Source organism: Trichoplusia ni (assembly GCF_003590095.1).
Source record: "Trichoplusia ni isolate ovarian cell line Hi5 chromosome 28 unlocalized genomic scaffold, tn1 tig00002190_group27, whole genome shotgun sequence".
In the NCBI taxonomy this organism is placed as follows: domain Eukaryota; kingdom Metazoa; phylum Arthropoda; class Insecta; order Lepidoptera; family Noctuidae; genus Trichoplusia; species Trichoplusia ni.
In genome coordinates, this window is record NW_020799946.1 from 10,519 (window position 1) to 27,464 (window position 16,946).

At 35.6% G+C, this 16,946-nt stretch overlaps 2 protein-coding genes across 2 annotated transcripts; both read left to right on the forward strand.

The window, feature by feature from the left end:
* The first annotated feature begins 1,459 nt into the window (after positions 1-1,459).
* Positions 1,460-6,877, forward strand: LOC113506861. Its single transcript, XM_026889697.1, has 2 exons — positions 1,460-1,734; positions 6,318-6,877. Exons 1-2 carry the CDS (start codon positions 1,589-1,591, stop codon positions 6,703-6,705), a joined length of 534 nt encoding a protein of 177 aa, XP_026745498.1. The 5' UTR covers positions 1,460-1,588; the 3' UTR covers positions 6,706-6,877.
* On the forward strand, positions 2,398-4,943 carry LOC113506860. Its single transcript, XM_026889696.1, has one exon. It carries the CDS (start codon positions 2,824-2,826, stop codon positions 3,616-3,618), a length of 795 nt encoding a protein of 264 aa, XP_026745497.1. The 5' UTR covers positions 2,398-2,823; the 3' UTR covers positions 3,619-4,943.
* Positions 6,878-16,946: the final 10,069 nt, after the last annotated feature.

Genomic DNA, 16,946 nt, shown 5'->3' on the forward strand with positions numbered 1-16,946 from the left:
GATGTTATTCTTTCAGGATGTCTATTCGTTGGGTATAAAGCAGCAACTACACACCACAAAAAACAACACTCGTCATTATTTTGAATATTCAAACATGCTTTCTTATTTTTAATGTATTTAGGTAAATCTATAAATTGCGATCCGCTGAGAGGTTGATATTTATTAATATTTATTTCTAGATGTGAATTATTCAAAAACGTCCATCCGCTGTCCCTTTCTTGAAAGTCATCAATTTTTTTTAATATTATCGATACAGCTTTTTCATAGAAAGATTTGAAGTTGTAATTTAAATGAATAATAAATTTTTTTGTTGCAAAAGACTTTAACTCTTGGAGGTCATTTTTAAACATTAAAAAAATAGCGAAATATTCAAAATTAATTTTAACAGAATAATGTTTTTGAAGCGAACTATCAATTAAAGATTTAACTTGATCATTAATAATGTTTAAAAAGCTTTCTGGGTAAATATTTATTTCCGTTTTAGGTGTAGCTATCCGGTAACTTGTAATACGTCCTTTCAAACAGGAATGTATTATTGCGACGTTATCATTGATGTGAATAATACTATTATTTTTATGCTTATTAGTTCGCAAATGGTTACTCCAACGACGAAAATCCACTTCAATGTTGCAAACCGAACAGAATGGCATTTTATCTATTAACTAACTGAAACTTATAAAAGAGTAATCGTACCTGCAAGGTATATTTTTCGTGTAAATACTACTTTAAAAACTAAAACTTAATCACAGGATCTGTTGACTGCTGCTATTATTAGACTATGGTATATTTTCATCACAAGCACCAAAGTAACGGCTCTATTCTGCTTCTGAAAAACCATAAGACTTAGGTTAGAAATAGTGTACACACAAAAATGTAATTTAGACTTAAGTACGCGGTACAAGAACCGGGGTCATTTCTGTACATAAGAACCTGTGATTATAATATTATTATTTAAGATAGCTCAAATCTATTTTAAAAACCAAAAGAAAATCATTACGTCCTTTTTTAATTGATTATCAATACTTCAGATGATTGTCGTATCGTATTTTTTATCGTAAATTGTAAGATCTTATTCACTGTGCGACGATCTCTGTTTCCCAAAGGTATTAAGGAATTTTAACATTTAAGAGTCCTGAAAAAACAAAAATACATGAGCTTAAGTATCCATAGGTGTTAATGATCATGAAGCAATTAGTTAAATAGTTAAAGACTTACCTTACTATGTTGAGACAAGAGTTTCTTCGAATTACAGGTAATTCATGAGATTTATTAATTTTAGTTAAGTTTAGTAAGTAAACTGTGAGTGAAAATTATTTATTATGACATAGGTCTAACATGCAGCAAAAATTACGAAATTATGAATGTACCTAAGTTTCAAATTGCAATTATTGTTGTTTGCATTGTTTTACGTAGGGTTGTCGCACAAAGAATATAAATAATATTATAATTACAGAAATAACAAGTTGTAGCTTGTTAAAAATAATGCAGAATGAATGACTAAAGTACTTGTAAGAGTACTTGTTCAAAACTAATTATTTTTGGCATATTAAAATCAGCGATCCGTTTGGTTGGATAGATATTGTAGTGTATGTGCCTACGCATCAGCGCGTCAGTCGCTTACAAGCCGTCAGTGCATGCACACGTGTCTGAGCTACGCATACCCTACACCCGCCTAAGTACGACAAATAGTGTTTTATTGCCCCTGGGATACTATAAGTGGCGACGAGGACAAAAGTGAGTACAAATAATTATATGCAAAAAAAAAAAAAAATAATAATAATAAGAATAAAGAACGAGGAATAAGTAGACGGTTGTTTATTTCCAACCAGTTGTGTGCATGTATCTTGGATTTAAATATCGAATTAGAGGTTGTCAATGTTTAGACCAAAGAAATTAACATTCAAATAAAAATAATAATAACATTAATAACATACTTCCATACCAAGTTAGCAGGTAAACAATGGTCACAAACATAACAAATACTTATCACAACCCTTCATTCCTAATGGCCATGCATCCTGTGAGATAGAAATAAAATATTAAAATAAGGCCACGCAAAAGTAATATAATGAATAATACCGACAAAAAAAAAAAAGCATACATCATGTTGTGCACGCACGCCACTTAATTATACCCACATTCCATTATAGAATCAAAACAACATAAAGTGTAGATTAATTGAAAAATACCCACTAAATCCGAATAGAAAATAATTCTACTGGATACATTTTATACAGTTTATAGTGTCATTTTAAAGTATACTTTCATGCATATGTAGGTATTTGCCAATCCTATTTGCTTACATTTGAAATTTTGTCGTTCTATTGTTAAATAATACTTATTATAGCTTGAATAATAATTCAATTGACGGTTAAGTTTAATACCACTTGGAATTTCTATTAATTACGGATTATGTAGAGGAAACATATTTGATTATTATATTAATAACAATTTGTTCTAAGTTTTGATTACCTTCTTACTTTAGTAATAACAGTTAAAATTAATTAGTTCAATATTTTATCATTTGAGTAATGACAATCACATCAAATAGGTATTTATCGATATTAGGCGTGCACGAATCATGTTGGAAGGGTTCACGTAAAAGCCACGCAATTTGTAAATTACAAATGGCTATGCAGATTAATTAAGAACCTACCTTATGGACATGTACTCGTTAAGTATCATCAATAAGATGTAAATACGTCCACGCATTAAGAAGTCGTAAAAGTATAATAGGGCTACGCAATTACTATATTGTTACTGATTTTCAGTTAAGAGCCACGCAAATATAGAAGACAAAATTCTATTGCAGGACGCCCCAAAATGGCTCAGGCAACCTCCACACTGCCCAACTTAGAACAATTTAATTGCGATGGTGATCCGACATCGGTTGGTTCACGTTGGGAGAAATGGAAGAGGGCACTTGAAATCTACTTACTGGCTGCTAGTATCGACACGCCTGCAAAGAAAAGAGCTACTCTCCTCCATCTTGGGGGGATAGCCCTCCAAGATGTTTATTATAACCTACCAGGAGCTCATGCTGAAGAAGGGGAAGGTATCGATGTCTATGCTATAGCGTTAGATAAATTTGACAGTTATTTCGCACCGAAGCAAAGTCGGATATACGAGAGGTATCTTTTCCGACTTATGAAACAGGAGGAAGGAGAACAATTTGAAAAATTCTTATTAAGGTTGAGGAATCAAGCTGAAAAATGTAAATTCCAGAATAAAGAAGAACACATTATAGACCAAATTACACAAAAATGTCTCTTAATCGATTTAAGAAAGAAAATTTTAGAATATGGTGATGCAATCACCTTAGACGAAATCATTAGTAAAGCAAATGCATTAGAAGTTGTAACTAGACAATTAGACCAATTTAAAAGTTTTAATACAATTAATGAGAACAAATACAACAAGGCTGAAATAAATACAATCTACAACAAGAAAAAATACGACAAATCAATTCGAAAACAAGAATCAAACACAAAATGTAGCAGATGTGGAAGCTCCACTCACTTATCTGAAGATAGTAAATGCCCTGCAAGAGACAAACGGTGTTCGAAGTGTGGCTACATTGGTCATTTCAGGGAACATTGTAGGACTAGACAGAAATGATATCTTCCAAACAATAGGAGAGAGACTGTACATAAAAAACCAAGACAAGAAACAAAAAAGGAAACCAACAAATCAGAAATCGACTATATTTTCCACCTAGATGAAGATGAAACTATAAAGTGCAATATTGGGGGAGTTATTGTGAATATGTTGATAGATTCAGGAAGTAGATGCAACGTTATAACTGATAGAACTTGGCAACTTCTAAAAGACAATAGTGTAAAAGTTTCCAACCAAATACGCAAACCTAATAAAACACTCATCTCCTATGATAGTAAGGAACCTTTAAATATTATGGGTTCTTTTGAGGCAAATATTTCAGTCGGGAACAATAGGGGCATAAAATGTACTGTTTATGTAATTAAAAACGGTACACGTGATCTACTAGGCAAAGAAACTGCGATTTTATTAGGCGTGCTTAAAATTGGACTCCAAATTAACGCACTAAGCAATCAGACACCATTGAAGAAAGAGTTTCCAAAATTTAAGGGTGTGATTGTTCAGATTCCAATAGACCAAGCAGTTAAACCAGTCATCCAACCGTATCGGAGAATTCCCATTCCTCTAGAAGAAAAGGTTGCCAGGAAACTAAAGGAACTAAAGGATGCGGATATCATCGAGGAAGTAAATGGACCCTCACCGTGGGTATCGCCAATGGTGCCTGTTCTTAAAGAAGGACAAGAGGAGGTACGTATCTGCTTGGATATGAGGAGAGCTAACGAAGCTATTATAAGAGAAAACCATCCTCTTCCAACAATGAATGAATTGCTACCCAATTTCTGTCAAGCTAAATACTTTTCCAAACTTGACATAAAAAATGCCTTCCATCAACTTGAGATTCATGAAAATTGTAGATACATTACTACCTTTAGCACGAGTAAAGGACTGTATAGATATAAAAGGTTAATGTTTGGAATATCTTGTGCACCGGAGATGTTCCAAAAAAATTCTAGAAAAGATGTTGCTGGGTTGCGATGGTACATTTAACTTTATTGATGATATTATCGTACATGGTGCCACAGAAAAGGAGCACGACGAAAGGTTGAGTAAGGTGTTGCGAGTCTTAAAGGAAAATGACGTCCTACTAAATGAAAACAAATGTATTTATAAAACACAAAAAATTGAGTTTCTCGGTCACGAACTTTCGGCTAGTGGAATAAGGCCGCTTGAAAAATATTTAACAGTAATTAAAACCAGTAGAACACCTAACACTACTGAAGAAATCCAAAGTTTTCTGGGTTTAGTTAATTTTGTTAGTAAATGGATTCCCAATTTAGCTACCCTTACTGAACCTTTGCGGGAACTGTTACGGTTAGGCCTGGGAAAGTCGGCAAAATATCCAAAAGTTCTGGACACCCAAACAGGATGAGGCATTTGAAGCTTTGAAGAAAAGCTTATCCAACATCCAAACATTAGGCTATTACAATCCTTCGCATAAAACCCAAGTTGTCGCTGATGCTTCTCCTGTAGGATTAGGTGCTGTATTAGTTCAGGTAGGTGAAGATGGTCCTCGTGTGATTGCTTTTGGTCATAAGGCTTTAACTGATTGCGAAAAGCGATATTGCCAAACAGAAAAAGAGGCTCTAGCGCTCGTCTGGGCAGTGGAGCACTTTAAAATGTACCTTTTAGGCAAAGATTTTGAGCTAATAAGCGATCACAAACCATTGGAGACCATTTTCGGACGATCTTCTAAGCCGTGTGCTAGGATAGAACGGTGGGTACTTAGATTACAGGCTTACAGGTATAAAGTCATTTATCGTCCAGGCAAATCCAATATAGCTGACACAATTTCCAGGCTCAGCAAAACTGCCTCGTCAGAACCATTCGACTCTGAAAATTATGTCAATCAAATAGTAAGTTACATTAGACCTACCGCGGTTCCTTTGAATGAAATTAAAAGATGTTCTAGTGAAGACGAGGAAATCTTAAAAGTTAAAAATGGTATTTTTAATAATGACTGGCACGATTCCGTTAACAATTTTAAAATCATAAAAAACGAACTTTGTTTTAATGAAGATATCCTACTTCGGGGAACCAGGATAGTTGTACCCCATAATCTGCGTTCTCGAGTACTAGAAGCGGCTCACGAAGGCCATCCGGGTATAGTATCGATGAAGGCTCGCCTTAGAACAAAGGTGTGGTGGCCTAGGATTGATAAAGATGCTGAACGTCTGGTCAAAACTTGCCAAGGTTGTACACTGGTATCTAATCCTATTCCACCACATCCGATGAAAAGACGAACACTTCCCGATGGACCTTGGATGGATGTAGCAATGGACTTCTTGGGGCCCCTCCCTAGTCGCGATTATCTACTAATACTGGTTGATTACTATAGTAGATATAAGGAAATTAAAGTAATGCGTAGTATCACCTCTCTAGACACAATAAAGGTTTTGAAAGAAATATTTTCTAGGCTAGGCTATCCAGCAACTTTGACGTGTGATAATGGAAACCAGTTCACTAGCGAAATTTTCCAAAACTATTGCAAGGAGTGCGGAATCAGTTTATTTAATACAATCCCTTATTGGCCCCAAATGAACGGGGAAGTGGAGAGGCAAAATCGCGACGTTTTTAAAACGGCTCAAAATTTCACAAGCGGAAAATAAGGATTGGAAAGATGACATATTTAATTATCTGATGATGTTTAATAGTACCCCTCACTCTATTACAGGCAAATCTCTTTCAGAACTATTTTACAGGAGGCAGTTTAGAGATAAGATCCCGGCAGCACAAGATGTGGAATATAAAACAATAGACGAAGAAGTTAGAGACAGAGATTTACAAATGAAAGAAAAAGGGAAAGAATACGGAGACCTCAAACGGAGAGCAACAGATAGCCATTTGGAAATAGGAGAGAAAGTATTGATTAAAAATGTAATCAAAGAAAATAAGTTGACCCCTAATTATAATCCTACCATGCATACCGTAACGGGGGTGAGAGGTGGCGATATTTGTATTCGGAATGATGAAACCGGGAAAGAGTACCGCCGAAACGTAATCCACTTAAAGAAAGTGAACGACGCATGGACCGTGATTAATCAGGATTGCAGTAATAATAATTTAGAAGAAAATGATGAATTAACGTAAATCCTTAGATGATTGTTGTATTATTAAATTGTTATATGCTGTTGCTAAGTGCGATTTTAAGATTGTGCAATTTAAGTAAAATCAAAGTTTTGTTACATTGTGCAGCAAATTTGGAACATAGTACCTAATATTTAAAATATTTGATTACTTAACCCTCAAAGTTGATAAAACATTAAAATAGTAATTATGATTCTTGAAACATTTGAAATCATTAAAAATAAAGAAGGGATGTAGTGTATGTGCCTACGCATCAGCGCGTCAGTCGCTTACAAGCCGTCAGTGCATGCACACGTGCAGGCGGTTCAATCTTAGTACAAAAAACTGGGGAAATCAGTGGTTACAACGATACTAATTCACGATGTGTCTGTTAGTCCTTAAGCGAACAAGTAGGAAGGTGTTTTGTTATTTTGTCGGGTTATAACGGGTATGGTACTGACTCTGGATACCAGATGGCGGCTCTGCACTAATGTTCACTAAAATTCCAACAGATGTCACTAAACAGAATCTAACACTGACAATTTATTGAGAGGCAGATTGCTACTAAAAGAGTAGTTTTTATTTTATTTGCCGGAAAATATTATTAATTGGTTCAAAAATTTTATTAATATAAATTTGTTAATAAGACATTTGATTGTTAGAGGGAAATATTATCAAATAATCCGAAAATGTTAAACAATATCTATCCAAACTTTACTCCATGAGATTATGGTGATGGTAGAATTTTGTTGGTGGTCTATTTTTCAATAAACTGGTACCCCCAAATGCAAATGTCTACTAATGCCTGACGCTCGCGCCGGGTTCATGTGATATTTTTGTGTTCGTGTTGTGTTCTTTCTGTATGTCGTTGTTCATTTGTCGTTGAGTTGAGCAAAAGTTCCTCCGGCTAACCCACAATTGTGACCAGAAAGGAATTTAGTGTGCTGTTATTCCATTCCTGTAATTGGTTTATTTGAAATAAATGCTATGAGTTTGAGTTACTTAATGAAATGTTTCATTTCTAAATCCTTAATGTCCTACAGCATAGCCGTTCCATCCATAAAATTTTAATAATAGTACCTGTACGTACGTACGCATAGCCTCTATTTATATGTGTATAGGTATAGCTATAGTTATAGACATAATGAGTAATGATTCCAACTCCTGATAACAGATGGCTAGCATCTAAGCGTAGGTGGTTACCATAGAAATCTAAATAACAAGGTAATAGAAATGGCATACACCGCGGCGATCTATCGAAACGCATGTCGCCGGTGGGCGGGGCTTCAACACATTCACAGCAAATAACTACGCAATCACGCAAACATTAACATCGAGAAGACCAAGCAAACAACACTAGGCTGTACATCTATTGTAATAAGGTTGACTTTGTCGTTGTATGGATTCACTAACTCACACAGTCATTGCATTTTTTTGCGTTAGTCGTAGTGATTACGTAAACTACACTAGGGATTGACTACGGATATAATGAAAGACGAAATTATGAGTGACAATGTTTTTTGTTGTATTCTTCTATATTATGCACTTACAAAAAAAAAAAAACTCGCTAATTGTCGGTTGACAAAAAAAAATATTAGGAAATACTTGGTAGGTAGGTTTGGTATATACCTACGGTGGTTTTTTAGTCGTCTTACAAAAGCAGCCCAGTTCATGTATCCAATGACTAGTAAACGTTCATAATAGAAAAATAGGTATTTATGAGATTTGGATAAATTTAAATTGCAATTTTTATTCAATGCTATGCTATAACGCAAGGCGTACTTTTTGAAACATTCAGTTGCGAGCGCGGTCCGAGCCGTAAAAATGGAGAGGGGCGCGGGCGGCGGCGGGCGGCAAGTTATCAAGCATGCAACTAATTTCATAGTGTATATTCGGCCTAAGTTGTAGGGTACCAATTTCGTTTACCCGTGGTAGACATCCACTTGTCTTTTGTATTTATTTCAATCCTGTGGGAATCTGAAATAAAAATATATTCAATAATATGTTCACAAAAACAAACGACTATTAAAATTGTTACTTTTCGTATACAATGTTCATTTTGGATAATTTGTCCGCACTTAACCACATCACTATTTCCGACAGTTTTGTGCGGCCGTACCACTACAAATACGATCGCATTGATAAATATTATTTTTCGTTATACATTTCTCTTTTTACAACGGTGCATTTCTGTAAGTTTCTTACTGCAGAGGCAATGATTAGTAAAGAATGCAATTGTTGCAGGATGGTGCGATATAAATATGGTTTAAAATGAAGGTTATGTTTTGAAATTTAATTTTGCAATAACATCAATATTACTGCAATAATTCACTTACCGATAAAATGTTATCTATTTATTTATGTTATTACACGATGCAGATGAATTTCCAGCCTGAGAAACCCCGCAAAACACCATTTTTAGTGGTTCTTGCTGTGACGACGTTCCGCGAGCGACTGAGCGTAAGTTCGCGCGCTGGTGTCGTCCAGGACACCAGTGTGGCGACAAGGTCACGCGGCGTTGGCACTTCTATTACCTTGTTATTTAGATTACCTTGTTATTTAGATTTCTATGGTGGTTACCCATTTTAATGCCGAAGATTGGTCTCTATTACAGTATATCAGAATGTACTCTGTGCACACGTGTCTGAGCTACGCATACCCTACACCCGCCTAAGTACGACAAATAGTGTTTTATTGCCCCTGGGATACTATAGATATTAATAAATTTTTACTTTGGCAAAAAATCTCACAGACGGTGTTATTTGTCTACTTTAGATTTTCATATTCTCCTATCAGCCTAATAACTATAATTCATAAAATATAATCATAATATAATTTTATCTATAAAAATGATAATCCTTACGAATTGCTAAATTAGCAATAAGTAAAAAATCATACGATGTAACGTGATCACATAAAGCGAAATATTGCATTACAATAAGAATCCCTTAGTCGGTACTTTTTTGGATTTACACGAGTATAATACGTACATAATAAATTGTATTGTCGTTTATAATGTTTGCTTTGATTGCGAACGTTTTAAATTAATCGAGGTAACACTTCACATTTGCTTATAAGCAAAGACATGTTGGTTAGCGATCATTACTTTCTAGTGCTGATATAATATTTGGTTCAATACCATACCCCAGCTACTGCTTTTCAGCTTAAATCTAGTAACTAAATCGTTCAACAAAACAAAAGTTTTACTTCTGAATATCTTTAGTGTAAGTTTAGTATACTCGTACTTCATCGCCGCCTAATTTGCCAGAATTCACACCAGTAAATATGTAAGTACTATACTCTTACTTGATTAATTTCTATCTTGATTTTTCAGTGTTTGATGTAATCGAACCTTGTTCAATTTTATTTAAAACAAACGTTTTATATGAAATTAATGTGTTAGTAACATAACGTTTAATAAATATTTATAATTAATTGATTAATTAAACTTTCAGGTCGGACTGCGAGAGTGACATCGTACCCTTCAACAATGAACGTAAAATAGAGAGTTCCCATAAACGGACAACATTGACAGGCAAACGCAAGACACCCACAAAATCTGCTATTATAAGGTAACTTAAGGTACTATAAAATTAACGCTAAATTATAATGAATATACGAGTACGTGTTAATATTATTCTTTACTCCTTGTTGCAGCAAAAAAAATAAGACAGATATATTCGGGCTCCGACATGAACGGAACGATGAATGTGATGGCTCGTCAACGCCTGTGTTGTCTACGTTCTTCGTTACAAGATTAGCAAACGGCAACGAGCGCCGGACTGCAAACACCTCCGGCGAGTACTATATTGACCTCAAGGTGTATCAAACTAATGACGCTCGTGAAACAGACTCTCAAGAACTATGGAGGAAAGCGCTACTTCGATTAAAACTCCAGACTGACGGTGACACCATCCAGTGGCGTAAACTCCAAGCGTTCGTGCAGTCTGCAGATGAGCTATTCATGAAGCCGCCAACGTTTTTTTCGTCTAATGCATAAGATCAATTACTTGTGTCATATTTTAAATACAATTTAGTCAATATATTATTACACTTTTAGTTTGTTTTTTATTATGTGCCTTGCGATGAAAAAGCATACTGCGTACCAGTCTGTATTACAGACGATTGTACCAGTTGTGAGCGCGCAATAGCATATTTTAAATACAAATCGTTATTGCGATGAAAAAGTATACTGCGTTTGAGTCTGGATCAGACGACAGAACCAGTTGTGAGCGCGCAAAAATGAAAACATTACAAACATTGCCTGTTGGTTCCTATCGTTATTGCGATGAAAAAGCATACTGCGTTTGAATCTGGATCAGACGACAGACCCAGTTGTGAGCGCGCAAAAACGAAAACATTACAAACATTGCCAGTTGGTTCCTATCGTTATTGCGATGAAAAAGCATACTGCGTTTGAGTCTGGATCAGACGACAGACCCAGTTGTGAGCGCGCAAAAACGAAAACATTACAAACATTGCCTGTTGGTTCCTATCGTTATTGCGATGAAAAAGCATACTGCGTTTGAGTCTGGACCAGACGACAGAACCAGTTGTGAGCGCGCAAAAATGAAAACATTACAAACATTGCCTGTTGGTTAGTATCGTTTTTGCGATGAAAAATCATACTGCGTTTGAGTCTAGATCAGACGACAGAACCAGTTGTGAGCGCGCAAAAACGGAAACATTACAAACATTGCCAGTTGGTTCCTATCGTTATTGCGATGAAAAAGCATACTGCGTTTGAGTCTGGACCAGACGATAGACACAGTTGTGAGCGCGCAAAAACGAAAACATTACAATCAAGTCGTTTCGATGGTGTATCACCGTTAGAACGCAATACAACAAGTCGTTTTAATGGTTTAACATCATTTTAACGCAATTCGATGAATCAAGTCGTTTCGATCACGTTGGAACGCAATACAACAATTCGTTTTAATGGTTTAATATCATTTTAACGCAATTCAATGAATCAAGTCGTTTCGATCACGTTGGAACGCAATACAACAAGTCGTTTTAATGGTTTAATATCATTTTAACGCAATTCATTCTTTTTTTCTTTTAATTCACACAATTTATCAAAATTTGAGAATCAAGTGAATTGCTCAAAACCCATTGGGCGTTCTATTCCATGATGTGTCGCTCATAACCTATTGGACATTCTGTCCCACGACGCGAATGCGCATGCAAGTGCGAAGGAGTGGGACAGAATGCCCAATAATATACTACTGGGGTATTTTATGTCGGATACATGAACTGGGCTGTGTTTGTAAGACGAATAAAAATCACCGGGTGTATACAGACAATATAAATATATATTTAATATGTAATGCATCTATGTATATGTACTGTACCCAGTGCCTGAACTTAACAAAATTTGTTTTGCCATATAAGAAAATAAGGGTTGATCATAGAAGGTTAAAGTTTTAGGGCTATATTTATGTATTTTTGTAAGTTGTATCATAAAAAAGTAAAAACAAAAAATAAAAATTGGACCATCCTTAACATTAAGGGGGATTAAGAATATACATATATTATGTAGTCCGATTCCAAGATCTACCCAATATTCACACAAAATTTCACGAGAATCGGTCGAGTCCTTTGGGAGGAGTTCAGTTACTTACACCGAAGTTTATATCTATACTAATATATGAAACTGAAAAGTTTGTTTGTTGCGCTAATCTCAGGAACTACTGGTTCAAATTGAAAAAGTATTTTTTGTTTTCATTCATCGAGGAAGGTTTTAGGCTATAAATCATCACGCTGCGACTAATAGGAGCGAAGATACAATGGAAAATGTAGAAAAATCAGGGTAAATATAAATCTAAACTTATATCTTCTACCCACGCGGACGAAGTCGCTGGCAACAGCTAGTCGATAAATATAAAATAACTTTTTAGACGATTCGAACAAAATTAGGATTACCCATCTACTATAATGTTATATCTAATATATTATAAAATTAAAAACTAAATACATTGCTAAAAAAAAAACTACATAATAAAATAGGTAAATGTATAATAACATAAAACAAAATTCTACCAAGTCGAATCTAATACTCATTATCACCACTGTCCAACTCGCTAGAATCTTCCTGCGATGTTGATTGAGATGGTAACGAAGGTGAAGTCCATGACAATTCGAATTTGTTTGGCAACACTTCGATGCCATTTTTTCCGTGTTGCCAATTCTGCTTCAGTAAATGGTTCATTTGCACTTCGCGACTCTAAAAGATTGTCTACGATGACTTTTCAAACGTTTTCTGGGTTCGCCAAACGAACTCCCGATGATGTTGAAGGGCACGGCTTATTGACACACACATCCGCATCCATCTAAACATTTTTATGTTTGATGAGACATTCATCCTTATTACACTTAGAAGATGTTCACTTTTCGGTTAATTTTGATGATGGGCTCGAAATTTTCTTATTGAGTTTCATCAGTAAAACTTCAGAAGCATCTAGTAGATTATGTTGTACACGTAAATGATCAAAAATACGACTAGCAATTTAGGTTTTATTATGTTTTAAGCATTTATCGGAAAATTTCAATTTTGTCACAGCTATGACTCGTTCTGAAAGAAAGTAAATTACTTAATCTGCGGGCGGTTTCGGGAGCCAAAACTTACGTTAACTCCGTCTGAATGTTTGAATTATAACATACTGAAAAGTCTAGGTGGATATATTTGGATTATTTCAACATACTTCTAAACTCTAATTACGGCAAAAAATACAGACATGTATTCTTTTCAAAATAATAGTAGTAAGTACATACCTTCACCAGTAGAATGCATCACAAGAAAATAGTTTCACTTTAATATCTATTATTTGAGAAGGTGTCATGCTAAAAATTCAACTTATTTACAAATGAAAATCGCGCTTCCTATATAGTCAAAATCAGCGCTGTCATGAATTATACATATGTATCACGCTAGCTTGCACTAGACGAATCACTGTGCAGCGGTTCAGGTTAATTCAGTAAGAGTCTGACACTACCCCCGAGGGAGTGGATGTCCGTGAGGATTACCCCGCCTTAAAACATTGGGGGAGGGAAGTATAACAATTATAATGAAAGAATCGTAGCTAATTAATATGGAATTTAGCGCTGATCGTGCGCAGCGTCTCAGTGATTTAAGGCAGCCTGAATCATAGCGCTCGGTACTAACCGAGCCACACTCATAATTTCATCACAACTTAAAAAAAATACCGCGCAACAAAGGAACCATGGGACGGCTAGTTATGTTATAAAACTCGACTACCTGCTTATCGTAATCTACATTTGCAAACGCTGTGTCGTAAACGTTCGTAGAAAGATATTATATACGAAACGTTTATAGTAAGTTGGCGAGGGAGGCCGCCTGCCAGCCAGATTAATTTATTGAAAGGCAATAAGAGATGGTATCAAAATGAACCTCGAAGCCGATTGATGTGATAAGACACGATCAATAAGAGAAAGTCAAGATCGCAATTAAAGCGAACGATTATACACAACTTTTAGGCTCGTGATTCACGATAGAGTGAGTAAAATACATATTTACATGTTTTTGGCACTTTAAACTTCACTTGCGTGATGTAGCGTAGTTGTTTTGCGTGGTAATGTCACAAAAATCCAGAACTAACTCTTGAACTCTTACTTACGTTATAAGCGACGCGAGTACCTACGTTACGGCGGATTTTCTATCTGCGTACGCCGAGCCAGAGGACTTGGACAAGTTGACAGTTACAATCGTAAACGCTAAGAGAAACGTTAGTAAATGTACGAAACGATACAATGACATTTTTGAGCATTTCGACAGATCCGATCGCTGCATTACTACATACGAAAAGGCAGCCGAATTAAAATTTTTGACAAGCGCTAACGAAACGAAGTCGTTGCGTTTGATAGGAAATTAAACGATCGCCGAGACCCAAGTGTTAACGAAAGGAAATGGCGTCATTCTACGATCAGCTGTTTGAATGTTTTTTATTATTCAGTTTTAATTGAATTCGGTGTATTCACTTCATCTGTTGTGATGCGCTCAAAATGAAGAAAGTCGACTTGGGCGGCGGGAAAGAGACCTTAATCGTAAGGGCATTTTAGATTGAATAAATCTACGATTCGGGCCCATTCGATGGGTTATCCGCTCCACGTTCATCCGCTGGTGATGCCTTCTTAAAGACAGGATATTACATTATCACCCATGTGTGGCAAGAAACATAACCGTAGCTTGTTGTGTATTACACAATGTAGCAATGAAAACTGGAATAGCTATTCCACAAGATCGCCCCCTGCATTGCATGATGATGAGGATGATACTTTATCATCAGATCCTACATCTACTTCTACTGTATGCAGCCAAAGCGAATCACTGCGAATGTTTGTTAAGGATATAAGTTTTTTTTTTTTTTTAATTTCATTTCTTACTGTACATTTAACTACTATGCAGGTAACGAAATGACATTTCATTAAATTGAATTTTGCCGCGTTTCGCGCGTGTATTAAGTTGTCCGTTGAAGTGAGTAGGGGAGGCATAGGGGCAACACGTAACTAAATGGCGGATGATATTCAGATTATTTTGCTAATATAATGTTATAAAAAGTTGAGGAGGCGATATTAGTCCACTTTAAATGTAATTGCTTTGTATTTTCAGAGAAACAGTTTATGTTTAATAGCAAAAATCCTCAATAAAATATCTTATAAGCATTAAAACTTATTGCCAGTACATGGTATAAATATGTAGTAAAACCTGCATTTTATAGCTGTCACCTTTATTTTTATCTTTTTAACGACTCACAGCATTTTAAGTCACATCGGGTAGTAAGTAGTCTGGTAAAGGTATAGAAAAAGATTTTCGTTATACAAGTAACATAGTGTTGAAACAATAAAAAAAACAAAGCACGGCGCACAGAATTTCGTCTAGTACAAGCTAGCGGGACAAAATTTTTTTTTTTTATTATTTTAATTGTTTACGTGTATTTTAAGATGTCTTACGCCGTTCTGTGCCCTCCATGTCCAAAGGTGTGGATCCAAGATGGAAGAAGTCACAAAATTATGCATACAATTCACTATATATATACACGGAGATTTTTTTGTCGTCTTACAAAAGCAGCCCAGTTCATGAATCCAATGACTAGAAAACTTTCATAATAAAAAAATAGGTATTTATGAAATTTGGATAAATATAAAATGCAATTTTCATTCAATATTATAACGTAAGGCGTAGTTTTCGAATCACTCTGTTGCGAGCGCGGTCCGAGCCTTAACAATGGAGAGGGCTGCGGGCGGCGGTGGGCGGCGTCTTAACACAGTTCATTAGCCCTAGCGTAAAATAGTTATTCTTTCTTATAATTGTAATCTTGATATTCTCACTAAGTATGTAGCAGGTAGAAATAGATACTTACTGTGCCGAAAATCTGGCAGCAACCGTACTAGGTACAACGACGCGGGTGTAGTTCGAAGCAATTAAATACGTTCTCTTCGAGATCAGCTGGGCTGCGAAACTGGTTGAAGCCGTTGCGGTGCTGCTGAAATGGCTGGCAGTCCTGGCATTTGCGGGTGGATCACACCTCGGTTGCGTAACATTTCGAGATGGTAACGCGCTGAGTTTATCTTTGTTGATGATAAAAAAAAAAATCGCGCCTAAGGGGTATTTTATGTCGGATACATGAACTGGGCTATGTTTGTAAGATGACTAAAGATCACCGTGTGTATACAGACAATATACATATGTCGGCGTAGCTTCTATTTTACAACCAGCCAGTATTGAGGCGAACAGAAACTATATAGGTTTTATAATTGAGGTTGCGAACTATTTTTCACCAATGAGGTTTTAATTATGATTTAGTAATTTATTCTCATGCTCATCTCCGACACATATATATTTAATATGTAATGCATCTATGTATATGTACTGTACCCAGTGCCTGAACTTAACAAAATTTGTATCTATACTAATATATGAAACTGAAGAGTTTGTTTGTTGTGCTAATCTCAAGAACTACTGGTTCAAATTGAAAAAATATTTTTTGTGTTCATTCATCGAAGAAGGTTTTAGGCTATAAATCATCATGCTGCAACGAATAGGAGCGAAGATACAATGAAAAATGTGGCATAAACGGGAAAAAATAAGCAAAGCCAACGTTCGAAAATTCCTAAATTATATCTTCTAACGACGCGGACGAAGTCGCGGGCAACAGCTAGTTTCTTATGTTTATAATGAAGGATTGTGTCTCAAATAGCCATATATTTCAAATTCATAAATAAATAGTTGATTGAAACTTTGGAAA